Source organism: Passer montanus, unplaced genomic scaffold (assembly GCF_014805655.1).
Source record: "Passer montanus isolate IOZ18808 unplaced genomic scaffold, ASM1480565v1 scaffold139, whole genome shotgun sequence".
Lineage (NCBI taxonomy): Eukaryota > Metazoa > Chordata > Aves > Passeriformes > Passeridae > Passer > Passer montanus.
This window is the reverse complement of record NW_024360830.1, coordinates 3990-17020: the sequence shown is the minus strand read 5'-3', so window position 1 is coordinate 17020 and position 13031 is coordinate 3990. Positions and strand designations below refer to the sequence as shown.

Sequence of the window (13031 nt, the reverse complement as noted above, 5' to 3'; positions counted from 1 at the left end):
CCCTCAATGACTGGGAAAGTCATTACAATAAAGTAACTCCTAATGCTCTGCTCCTTTCCAGGACTCTCCAAAACACCACTGTGCCTTAAAAACACTTTTTAATTAATCCTGCTGATGGGTTACTTACCATTAACCACTGACATGGAGCACACTGGCTCAAACATATCCTGCAATCCACTCAGAGCTGATTTGCAGGGACAAGCCACTGAGAAAAAAGCTTGAGGCAGAAGCAGCAAAGAGAAACCTTAGTGCCAAACCCAGAACGCCTGACTCAGACCTACAGCACTTCCAGCACAGATAAAGAACAGCCATTGGGATCCTCACTTCTCAGTGGGTTTTAGCCCCCTCTTAACCATATTCTAAGGTGTGGGATTAGAGTGGCACTTCCTCACCTGGGAGAGCACATGGGAGACCTGCTGTGCTGCACACTCATTGAGGAGGCAGTGGAGACAGCTCCAGCACTCCAGGCTCTTAATTTTCTGTTGAAATCCTACTATTTCTTGCATGCAGCTCCTCCCCTCACACCATGCAGCTGAATTCCTTCACCCCAAAGATGTGCAAAGATACCACTCAGGGGTTACTGTAAAACCCAGCCCTGCTTCACTCCTTCCCACTGACATATGGGCTTCTGATGAACCCCAGGCTGAAAACCCCAAGAGCTGGAGCACCCAGTCCAACCTCATTCTGCCCCTGGAAAGTATCCTCCACCATTTACCAACTGGTTTCTTGCAGGAACAAACCTGAGTGTTGCTGACAGCTGCAGACTGTGCCATGGAGGGGCTGCAAGGAGCAGCTGCCAAGGTCCCAGGGCAGCCCCATCACAGCCCCTTCAAGGGTTAATCCTGCCAGGGACCCATCCTGCCTCAGAGACAGCTGCTCTCCTTCCATCATGAAATGCAGTGAGAGGAAATGCTCAGTTCAGAGCAAACTGGGCGTTGGACTAGATGACCTTTAAAGGTTCCCTCCAACCGAAGTTATTCTGTGATTCTATAAAATTAAACTGCAGAAATCCTGTAATATTTAAAACATTCAGAGGTCCTGCCAAGCACATTCCTCACCAAGCTTTTGCAAAAACACTGCTCATCCTGAAGCTGGTAAAGCCAAGGAGAGGGGAATTCTTCCCTCAAAGCCTGGGCGGGGTAAGGCTGTGTGTCTGTGTCCCACCACACACTTGACTTTTTGGGGGTCTGTCAGCACCTTAGCACAGCTTTGTGTACCCGGGTGGTGGTGCCTGCCTGTGTACAACTGCTCTGGCAGCAGATGCTACAGATTTGTGTGCATTTGCACATTAGTGCCTGTTTCCATAGCTGTGTGTGTGGGTCTGGTGTGCCATCTGTGCGTGGGGAGGGCCTGAGCAGAGCAGGGATGGTCCCCTGCAGCCCGGCGTGTGCTGCTCCCCCCTGAGGCTCCCATCTGTGGGATCCCCTCCCCACACCACCCCACGCAGGGTGACAGCAGGCACAGAAGCCTGTTCTGGAGGATGCACACTTCCAGGCTTTGAGTGGAATATTTACGGTCATTTAGGGCATATTTTCTTAGTCACTTCATCCCTGAGCACAGAGCAGAGCTGCTGGATTGTATCACAGCCAGGCACCATGTCTGGAGCCTGGCATGGCCCTGCCTGGGGTGATTTGTAGGGAGTGCTGCTCCCCTACAGCCCTTCCCATTCTGCTGCACTGGTGCAGGAGGAGCAGCTCAGCTTTGAGATGGAGGCCCTGGCACTCAGGCAGAGCTTGTCCAGCACTGCAGCATGAATGGCTCCCTGCTCTGACACTGAGTTGCCCAAAAGGGTTCTGTAGTTTGTGGGGCCCAGAAGTTCCACCTGCAACCCAAGCACCAGAGCCCCTCCTGGACTGAACTGCTCAGGGATTATCTTTATGACAGGACTGTTAGGTTTGCACAGTTTAGTGGTTTAATATCAGTTTAAAGCCTTCTCTGTGAGCAGTGCTGTTTGAAGTCATGCTCTCGCTTTTCAGCCTCAGCTTGCCAAGACTGTAAAACGTTTATTGCTAATGGTGGAAAAGCTTAAAGAAGCCAAGATAACTTTCCCAGGCTGGGTATTAAGACTGGGATCGGATAAGTAAACAAGTAAAGAGTATTACATAGAGTTCATTAAATATCAACCAACACCAACAGCCACTCATTTATAACACAACGGCAGAGCATGGGAGCACCCAGGAGCGGAGCTGAGAAAGGTATGAATCACATGTGATAGGAGAGATGAACATGAGGAGGGCTGGACTCCCCACGGGGCTCTGGGTGTGGTTCCCAAGGTCACAACACAACTCCTGATGAAAACTCCTGCACAGACTGTAGGTTTGGACCTGATGGAGTGGCAGAGTTGGTGGGGTTCATCTCCTCTCAGCTGGGGAGGGTTGTGGGCATGTGGTGCAGCATGTCCTTCTCCCTTCTGATGCAGTGGGCAAGGACAAAACTCTCCTTCCTAGGAAGGAGAATTTTAATTCAGGCTACAGCTATGACATCTCCTGGGACTGTCAGTTCCTGGATGTTTGTTTTCAGTTTTTAGCTTTTACTTCCTTATAGACAGGTCCTGCCTTTACTGGTTTCTAGTCACAGGATGCCAACACCAGGAAGAGTAAATTACAGAAGCTCTTGCTACAGTTCCTGTGATTTCCTGTGCCAGTATTTCAAACTCCCCCAACAACTTGGCTTGATGTTTGAACCCCCTCACTTCCATTCACCACCCACTGCGCTCCATAAGTTCAACATTCTCCACATAAAAAAAGCTGAGGTAAGGCAGTCACTTCATTTGGGGGCCATCTCCAGATTATATTTCACTCACTGCTCAGTATCCTCACTTCTACTTTCCTTCATCATTCTCTCTCACCTGCCTAAGGCTCTTGCTCTGATTCTAATTTCATTGTCCATTTCTCTCAATTGATTGTTACCGATTCTCCCTCGTTTCCTGCCCTTCTTGTTCCCTAAAACAGAGCTTGTTTCACATGTCACTCCTTTCAACCACCCCTGCTCACTCCTAACACCCTGTTGCAGCAGCCATTATCCAGTCAGGACTGGAACTGTCGCCTCCCTGCTAAATTTTCTTCTCTTGTTTGAGAGGTACAAATTCCAAGCAGATTTTGCAACCTTTAGCATAAATTCCTGTTTGCAGCTCCAGTACTTCCCAGCTGTTTGGTGTTTTGAAGCCTTTTCTCAGATCAGCAATTAGGTGGATCAGGTGATCCAGGAAATTCTGTCATCCCTTCAGCTGGCAGGCCACAGATCCCTGTCCACAGCACACACCTGGGACTCCAGGTCCCACCTGGCTGCTTCTGTCAGGTCTCTGTGCCCAGGAGCTGTATGAATGCAAATGGAAGCAATACAAAATCTCTTGTCCTCCTGAGGTCCCTCCCAACCTCATTTATCCCACAAATCCACTGGAAAGGGCACGGAGCAACATCACAAACAGGTCCAGTTTACTCAGATCCAAACTGGACCCAGCTTCAGGCACCAGCTTGCCAGGCTGCACCCGGGTCTGGGCTTGACCATGAGCACAGGCTGGACTGGATGCACTGCCCTTCCCTGGAGCAGCTCTCTGCAGGTGACACCGGTGACACACCATTTGCTGCCATCTCCCTTACCAGGTACAGCGCCACCGAAACCTTTTCTACTTCGGAAGGGTGAACCCTGGGCAGAGAAACAAAGCGGAGCTGAAGCCTGTGCGCCGCAGCAGGGCCCTGCTTCCTGCTGTGCCTCCCGGGGCTCCCGCTCTTTATCCGGCTGTCCTCGACTCCCTCTCCCGGCTGAGAGAGAGCACGGTTACAGCGGGAGGAGAGACAGGGAAACCACCGCGCCCCAGGGGCATCCCCGCAGGATGCTGAGCCCTCTGCAAGCAGCCTGTGTGTCCCTCCAGCTGCGGGTTAAAGTCATTCCCCCTCCCCAGCGCTCCGCGAGAGCGCTTTTAATGCAGCAAACCTGGCAGTGACCATCCTCATCCTTTTTATTACAAATCCCATGCGGCCAGGCCAGCCATCACCACCTCCTGTGGGATAACACGGTTTTCTGTCCTGTCAGAAACCAACGCAAAGCCGAGCTACCCCAAATTCTCTTTTTATGAACAGTTAGTCCTTCTGTTGTGGTTTAAATCCAGGATACAGCCGGGACATCTCTCAGGCCCTGTTTACACCCAGCTGTGCTTGCCTGGAGCCTGCATTGAATGATCCCACACCAGCTCAGGCTGGCAGGGAGAGCCCTGGGATACATATTTGTATAGAAAATATATATGTTTATATATATATATATATGTAATTTTATACATGTATATTTTTATACATATACCTGTGTATATATACATATACATATTTTAAAAGTATCTTTATATATGTGATTATATACTATATAAAAATACTATGTAATCTATAGATTATATACATAGACGTGCTGTGTTATATAATTACATATATTATATACACACTTATATATTATACACCCAATTAATATATATTATATACACATGTTACATATATCCGTATGTACATGTAAGTGTACACACAAGTGTATTTGAATGTATATGCACACATACATATGTATATATACACACATATATGCATAATAAAAATATTTTTACAAGAATACATTCTATACATATAAAATGTATTTTACAAGTGTAAAATGTATTTATAAAATGCGCTTTGTAAAATATGCGTATTATTTACATATATTTGTGTAGATGTATGCATACACGTGTGTATATATATGTGTATATATATGAGTATATATATGTATATATATAAATATATATAAAAAAATAATATATATATATAAATGTATATTAAAAAGTATAAAATTCTGGAACTGAAGGGCAGCGTCCCTTCGGGGAGCATCCCCGGGCTGGCTCTCGCTGCACGGAGCAGACGGCACACAGGGCGGCAGTCCCGGGGCTGGCCCAGGCCGAGCGCGGCCCCGCCGCACGCTCCGCACCTGCCGGGGCCGCGGCCCGCCCCGGGGCCATGGCGCAGGCGCGGCGCCCGCGTCACTTCCGAGCGGCCGGGGCCGTTCCGGGGCCGTTCCGGGGCCGTTCCGGGACGCGGCTGCTCCGCGGGAGCTCCGGCACGGGCGGGTGCGGGGCCGGGAGCTCCGACACAGGTGGGCTCAGGGCCCGGGAGCTCCGGTACGGTCGGGCTGTGGGCCTGGGAGCTTCGGGGCCCCGGGAGCTCCCGTACGGGCGGGTGTGGACCTGCAGGACCGGGAGCTCCGGTACGGGCAGACTATGGGCCTGGCCTGGGGGCTGCGGGGCCGGGAGCTCCAACACGGGCGGGCTGCGGGACGAGGAGCACCGGTACAGTCGGGCTGTGGGCCTGGGAGCTCCGGGGCCCGGGAGCTCCGGTGCGGGCGGGCTGCGGCCCTGGGGGCTCCGGTACAGTCGGGTTGTGGGGCCTGGGGTCTGTGGCCCGGGAGCTCCGGCACGGGCGGGTGCGGGCCCGGAGCCGGGGGAGTCTGTCGGGCCCCGGCGGGGTTGGGCGCTGCCGAGCCCCGGCTGCGCCCCGGGGTCCAGCGCTCCCTGGGAGCGGTGCCGGGCCCGGTGGGGTGGGAGCTCGGGCGGCGCTGAGGGGGTGCCCGCGGTACGGGTGCCAGGTGTCCCTGTGGCAGGTTCCGAGTGATCGCCCGGGGCGGTGTGATGGGCTGTGCGTGACTGAGTGCGGACAGCTCAGCAAATAAAGCCGTGTTGCACTGCCAGGTCCAGCTACAGGAATTACGGCAGGCTCGTGATTTTCTAATTTTTACTCATCTCTGTCCACTTGTGACTGGATTTGGAATTTAAGCTCCCAAGTCAGACATATTGGCATTGTACTGAAAAGTTCAAGCTAGATTAAGCTAGCCTCAGTATCCATGCAGTGCTTGGCATAAGCAATTTTCTTACCTGCTCATCCAGTCTGGGCACTGCAGCATTTCTGAATGCTCCTCCTGAATTGCTCAAAACATTCACCTGGGCAGAGGTGCTGGTAAGTGAATATGTTTGCCTGAGGAGTTAAGGAAAATGCCTGGCTGGCTGGGCTTAGATGGGGGAGCTTCTCAGAACAGGGCGTAATTTGACCAAATGTGAGAATCATGACAAACTGGGATGTTTGCTTTTCTTTAGTTTTCAACTGGACATAGGAAATAAACGTTAAATTAAATTCTGTGTTTTGCAGTGAAGCTGTGTGATTCTGTATTTTAACTTTAATTGGTTAGGTTTCATTCCAAGGCAGCAATTCCACCTGCTAGGTAGGCTAAAGAGATTAGAGTCACTTGCACTTTCTAATCCTGGTAGGAGAATTAAAATGAGCAGTGTGCCTTGACTGTAGCACTGGTTCTTGGAAAGGCAGCGTCTTCAGTTAGGAAACAGAGGAAACATAAAAAATATGTAAACAGTCACTCTGGTTGTGAGTCTGTGGGTTTGTTTGTCACGTGCAGCACTTGTTTCTTGACAGATTCCTGCTGCATCATGTCAGGAGAGAGCGACTGCACCAGGACAAGTCCGTCAGCAGGGTCTCCATCAGACAGTGAGCTCCTGCCAGACCGGCCAAAGTATGTTTGCACCCTGTCTCCTGATCTTGTTACCAAAGCCCGGGAGGAGCTCCAGGAGAAGCCTGAATGGAGGCTGCGTGACGTGCAGGCGCTGCGGGATATGGTGTGCAAGGACTATCCCTCCCTGGGGACCTGCCTGGACGATGCTTTTTTGCTGAGGTTCCTCCGAGCCAGGAAGTTTGATTACGATCGAGCGCTTCAGCTCCTGGTGAACTACCACACCTGCAGGAGGACCTGGCCAGAGGTGTTCAGTAACCTGAAGCCATCTGCCATAAAGCCTGTCCTGGAGTCAGGCTTTGTCACTGTGCTGCCCCACCGGGACCCGCAGGGACGTCATGTCGTCTGCATCCGCCCAGGTACTCAGTCCTGAGTGTGTCTGTTCCCTGTCCTCGAGGTGTGTCTGGGCCAAAAGCCTGTCCCTGCTCTGCTGTGAACACTGGTGGCTTGCACAGAGTATGTGGGCTCTCTCAGATCTGAAAAGCTGACTGGGGAAGGGATGTGCTGGTCCTTAGCCGGCATTATTCCAGTTTCTTTTCCTGTGTCAGCAATAGCTGTGGTCATGGCAAAATGGAAATGCAGTGAGGTGGGTCGATGAAATATTAGGAAAATTCAAGGAAAATTATTATGCAGTCACTCAGATTGAAACAGGTCTGCTGGCCTACCCTTAGAAGCTTGTAATTTGTTTTTTCAATAAGCAGAGAGAGAAGCCTATAGCTCTGACTCCTGTGTAAATGATCAGAGTCTTTCATGTGCTTTTGGTGCTGCCAGGCTTGCTGTAAATTTCTCTCCATTCATTCTCCTCTTTTCCATTTACCTGCCTTCTTTCTGAGCTGAAACTGCTATTAATGAGCTGTGCTGGGTGGAGAACGGGGTTCTTAAAACCATTGCCTTTGCTCCCTGAAGTAAACATGAGTTGCCATTTCCCTCTTGCTTAAGAAAGGCTGCTCTGAACTAGAACTGTGGCTATGCAGACTAACTTTTGAGTCCAGGAAAACAGAAAATCAGTTTTTTTGGAATGTGTATTGTTAGCTTATCTTCACTCTCCGACTTACCATCCCTGTCTTGTAACCTCAGACAGATGGACACCCAGTAATTATCCGATTACTGAGAACATTCGTGCCATATACTTAACCTTAGAAAAACTCATTCAGTCCGAAGAGACCCAGGTGAATGGAATTGTAATCCTGGCAGACTACAAAGGAGTCAGCTTATCTAAGGCGTCTCATTTTGGTCCTTTTGTAGCCAAAAAAGTGATTGGAATTCTTCAGGTAAGACCTGAACTGGTGGGAAAATAAGCTTGTGCATTGTAAATGACTGCCTCTGTGTGTAGAGTTCTTGACTATGTCACCACGAATGTCATCATCTTGGCAGAGTTAAACAAGTCTCTGCCCAACCAGTTTCTCACACCCTTACAGCAAACTTACCTCACTTGCCCCTTTTTTTGACTTTTGCATCCCTAAAACTAAATTTGCATTAGAAGTGCAGACTTTGAGTTGGAGCAGACAAAAGCAGTTCTGCTAGGTAATGGTAAGGAAGGAAGAGAGCAGAGAATTACAGTTAGGGATGAGACAGTGAGGAAATGGCCTGATATTTAAATGGTTCCTGTCAGCTGAGATGGAGCCAACCATGGGGCAAGTGCAGGTTCCAGCTCAAGTGCTGCTGCAAAAATATTAGGAGGACTTTTGAATAGGTTTGATTTGAGGAGGATTTCCATCCATGCCCTGAAGACAGAGGTTTCTTTAGCACAAGAGACATAATGAAAACAGCTCTGCCTGGATGTGTGGAAGGAAAGTGTTGGAGAGCAAGTTAGAGCAAGGATATAAACACAGTGAAGCTGGACAAAATGGGAAGGGGAAAGGACTTGGGAGTAGCCTGGCCAAAGTGGCCAAAGGTCTGATGATTTTGATACAGTCTGGAGGAGTGAGATGAGAAAACTTCTCTTAATGGGTTCATTTTGTCGTGGCCTGAGCTGGTTACATCCTTTATTGTATCCATGGGATCAGGAAGGCCAGGGTGAATCAGGGGAGTGTAGGAGATGAGACTGCTGAATTAAGGAGGGCCTTTATAAGAACTCACTCCTTTACATTATGATCTAAATGTGTCATTTAACTGTCAGCCCATATTTAATTTGTACAAATAAAGCCATGGGTGTCCTGCAGTTCCTACTGGAAGATATTCACAAAACAATAGCTGGACTTGGGGAAGGACATAAAAGTATGGTGGAATATGAATGTGTTGCATCAACCTTGCTGAGCTGCAGCTGCTGTAAAGATGAGGTAATTCACTGACGTTCCTATGGAGAAAAATATTCCAGCAGTGCCTCTTGTCTGCTTTTCACTCCAAGCAGAGCTCATTATAGAGGAGAGAAGCCTCACTGAGTCCTGAAGTGCTGATCATGAGCTTTTGCCTATGAAAAATATTTCTGCAAATATTTCTGCAGCAAAAATCCCATAATAAGCTGTTGTTTTAAACTGGCCTGTATGGGAAACAGTGTTTCCTAGTGATATTTGATTCCTTCTTCACATAAAAACACATTTTAGTGTCTTGGGCACCAGATCTTGTTGGACACACTGTTAGAAGCAGCCTGCTCTGGCACGGAGTGTGGTGCACTCCTCAGGAGCTGCAGACATCACTTTGTGACTGCATCCTTGTCAAGGCTGGGCATACCCAAAGGACAGGGGTTGTCTAAGTGTTTTTGTCAGGGGAGATAAGCATCAACATTAGAAATGAGGATTTACTGACAGAAGTGTATTTTTTGAGGGTTTTCTTGTATCTTGATTTTGTTTTTATGCTCACAAGATGTCATCCTAGGACTGCTCCCTGTAACAAGTTGAATTTCTTTTGTATTGGTTTATGTTGGTACCTCAGATTAAAGGTGGGGAGCCAGTGGGTTGTACTGGCAGTCAGTCTCAGAAAATTTTAAAAAGAGAAAGATGGCAAATGTTTTTTAAACTGCTTTATAAAAATTTTCTTTACCCTTTAGGATGGATTCCCCATTCGAATAAAGGCTGTTAACATAATAAATGAGCCTCGTATATTCAAAGGCATTTTTGCAATCATCAAGCCTTTTCTGAAGGAAAAGATTGCAAACAGGGTAAGGATCTATGTGATTTTAACATTAAGATTAATGTTTGTAAGTTCCTTGCTTGGCCACTCTTAAGTAAAAAAAAAAAGAAAAATTATAATACTTGACAGTTAGAAAAATGTTGGTGCCATTTTACTTTCTGCTTTAAATTTTAAATTTTAAATTTTAAAAAGTATGCCTGTTGGGAAAATTCTCTGAGAGACAGAAACTTTGAGGAAGTCAATACTGCAAAATATTAATGTGGAACTTTAGTACAATGCTCTGTATCCAGGACATTACCCCTGTGGTTGGATTATTTGGCCCAGTAGTGTTATAAATGAGCACAACAGGCCATCTGAGCCAATTCAAAGCCAATTTATTATTACAGAAAAGAGAAAGCAAATTGCAGCGCTGGGTGACAGGGGAGTCACCGCTCCACCAACTGCCGTGCCGAGGGTTGTTCCGTTCCTCTTTTATGCCCCCATCCTTCCTCCTTCCAGTGTCTCTCTGCGCATGTCCGCTTTGTTGCTAGGGGGGTCTTCTTCTGCCTTCTGGTGGTCGCTGATGAAGGTCCTTGATGGTCTTCCTCCGTGCTCTCTCCCTGAACCTAAGACTTGGAACAACTTGTGGTTGATTAGCTCGGCAGTGTTTGTCTTTTGCGGTTTCTCAATTTCGCAAGCTAGTTATCACATTCCAACTGACAGTTACTTATTTACATTATGTCCCCTCCTGTTTCTAGTGAACAAAAAGGTCATGTTCCCATCACAATTCCCCCCTTTTTCTATTTTACTCTTTTTGTTCACTGAATCTGGCAAGCTCCCTTCTGCTGAGTTCCAGGTAGTTCTCTGTCTCCCCTCCATTTAAAGGTTCATATTTCGCCCTAATGAGCATGAGGTGGGCAGCCTCTAATCTTCCTTTTACTATGTTGATTAGTTTGTTGAAAATACAGGGCCCAAAGGTTAATGTTAAAATGAATAATATTAGAGGTCTTGCTATAGTGGACAGGAGTGTTGTAAGCCAAGGAGAGTGGTTAAACCATGATTCATACCAGCTTTGTTGGGCTTCTCTTTCCTTTTTACGTTGCTCCAATTGTTTTCTAAGCTCTGCCATTGTATCTATTACTATTCCAGTATGATCTGCGTATGTGCAACATTCTTCTCGTAATGCTACACATAACCCCCCTTGTTGCAAAAACAGCAAGTCTAATCCTCGTCTATTCTGAAGCACGACTTCCGATAGGGATCTTACTGACTTGACTAGTCCATCTATTGCCTTTTCAATTCTACTCAGATCCTCGTCTACTGAGACCCTTAAGTCTCTCATGCCTTTTTGCTGGTTTACTAAAGAAGCTACTCCTGTTCCCACTCCTGCTCTCCCTATGCCCAATAGTACGGCCACTGTAAGAGCCGTAGCCGTAAAAGGTTCTCTTTTTGATAAATGATGTTCAGGAGTGATCTGATGTTCATATACGTACTCCTTTGGGTGGTATATGATCCGGGGAACTATCATAACTTGTATGCAATACTCAAATGATTCATTAAAGTTAGGTATGGATATACATGGGGTCACCCCTAGCATGTTACATACCTATTTAGTATTTACCACGGGGAGAAGCCATTGAGCTGGTTTTTCGGGTCTAGTGATTGACATCTTTACTTGACACAGGTGCTCTTTGTCAGGAGGTATGTTCCCTATGCACCTTCCTTTCCCTGTTACTTGGGCTATTGATATTCCTGGAGTTTGCTCCTTGCCTTTCTTCCAGAAGCACTCTCGTGGATTACTTCCATTAACCCTCCTAGATTGTGCTGTGGTTCCCAAAGCTTCATAAAAAGGTGGATTAACGGCATAACACAACCAGCACTCCTTGGTTAAATTTGGGTATGTACTGTTGAGGACCTCAAATGTAGCTTGCATTACTTTCCACAGTGCACTATATTTCCGAGTGGATTGGGCAGTGACTGGCTAATTTTCTGATTGATTCCATCCCTCGGTAGAGTTTTCTACTGTTAAATTATTGTTACTCCATTCCCCTTTTTCTTCTTCCCCAATAATTACTGGGTTTGGCCCTATGGGGTCTGGATCGTGGGGAATAGGTTCTCGTTTTATGAGGAAGTGCCCCCCTCGGTCTTTTCCAGGTTCCCATAGTCTGGCTCCCCAGGTTTTTCCAATTGTCCAGGCAACATCCCCCACTTTTTCTTTTGTAACATTAATTCTTATCCCCTGACAATTTCCCGCATCCGCTATCCCGGTGTTCCATTCTATACGCGGAGGGGTGCAACCTGTAGGTCGCCATTCTGCTATGATATATTCATCCTTTGTTCCTCCTGGTGAGAATGGGTAAGCCACTGTTTCACAGCCCCAATACCCACAGTAATATTCCCCAGGGTAATTACAATACGACTTTCCTGGGTTAGAAGCTGGGCAAAAGTAAAACCCTCTCTTATTTAGACACGGACGTATCCTAATGATGTCACAGAGTTGGCAGGCGAAGGAGGGGGGGTTTCCTGAGGTGGTTACCACTTGAATCACTTGTTGATCTTCCCATCTTATTAAAGACCATTTAAAGGGTTCATGACTTGCCTGACTATCTCCTTGTGCTTCTTTAGTTAATAACCATATTGTTAACATCAATGCTAGAGCTGAGTAAAATCCACTGCCAGCATAGTGGGTAGGATTAACTGGCCTATCGAATTTTTCCCTTTTTCCATCCCGAGTCTTTTGGCCCTTTTGGTCATTGTCTGTAAGTCTTATTGGTGCTTTTATTTTGCGAGATTCCTTTTCCCCACTAGTTATCCTTCTGCCTCGCTCGTCAACTAGTTTGCTGCTAGTTACGAGGGTTATCATCCCCCACCTAAATGTCCTCATAGTTCATCTGCTTCCTTCGGTGTCTTAGGTGTGACTTTCTTTAGTACCAACTTTAGGTCGCTTGTTGGTCCTTTCACTTCCCAATGAGGGGTTTGGTGCTTCGGGAAGTTGGAAGGGTCTGCTGGCCCCTTTATTCGGCTTGCGTGAGTCCACCCCTTCTCAGCTGTTCTTATGGCGGTGTCTGTGGTGAGCAGCGTTAAGTAGGGCCCTTCCCACTTCGGTGTTAACGGGTTTTCCTTCCAACTTCGGATTAGCACCCAGTCTCCGGGCTGTACCTGATGTAATACAAGATCCAAAGGAGGTCTTTGGGCCCACATTCCTTTTTCCCACAAACTTTTTCTGTACCTTGCCAAAATAGTTAAGTAGTGGTTCAAATTCTGATCACTTATATTGGGATTTGACTGTACCTTTTCTAGGTTATAAGGCATCCCATACAACATTTCAAAAGGAGATAGTCCTATATCTGCTCGTGGCTGTGTCCTAATATTCAATAGGGCCAGCGGTATACATTTTACCCACGACAACTTGGTCTCTAATACTAGTTTGGTTAATTGCTTTTTTATTTCCCCGTTCATTC

General features: G+C 47.2%; 1 protein-coding gene across 5 annotated transcripts; it reads left to right on the top strand.

The window, feature by feature from the left end:
- The first annotated feature begins 4983 nt into the window (after window positions 1–4983).
- TTPAL (alpha tocopherol transfer protein like) lies at window positions 4984–12390 on the top strand. 5 transcript variants are annotated; one of them, XM_039699761.1, is made up of 4 exons: window positions 4984–5103; window positions 6429–6881; window positions 7600–7793; window positions 9509–12390. In XM_039699761.1, the coding sequence occupies exons 2-4, from the start codon at window positions 6443–6445 to the stop codon at window positions 9683–9685; spliced, it is 810 nt and encodes a 269-aa protein (XP_039555695.1). In that variant the 5' UTR covers window positions 4984–5103; window positions 6429–6442; the 3' UTR covers window positions 9686–12390. The 5 variants fall into 5 exon arrangements, with proteins under 5 accessions (XP_039555695.1, XP_039555699.1, XP_039555697.1 ...); XM_039699763.1 differs by having other exon boundaries at window positions 5019–5128; XM_039699762.1 differs by having other exon boundaries at window positions 5084–5214.
- The last annotated feature ends 641 nt before the right edge of the window (window positions 12391–13031 follow it).

What these genes read in the sequence shown, in the direction of transcription:
- TTPAL (XM_039699761.1), top strand. Translation starts at nt 6,443, where the DNA reads ATGTCAGGAGAGAGCGACTGCACCAGGACAAGTCCGTCAGCAGGGTCT. An exon ending in TGTCGTCTGCATCCGCCCAG is followed by an intron (nt 6,882 to 7,599) that starts GTACTCAGTCCT and finishes TTGTAACCTCAG; the next exon opens with ACAGATGGACACCCAGTAAT. An exon ending in AAGTGATTGGAATTCTTCAG is followed by an intron (nt 7,794 to 9,508) that starts GTAAGACCTGAA and finishes TTTACCCTTTAG; the next exon opens with GATGGATTCCCCATTCGAAT.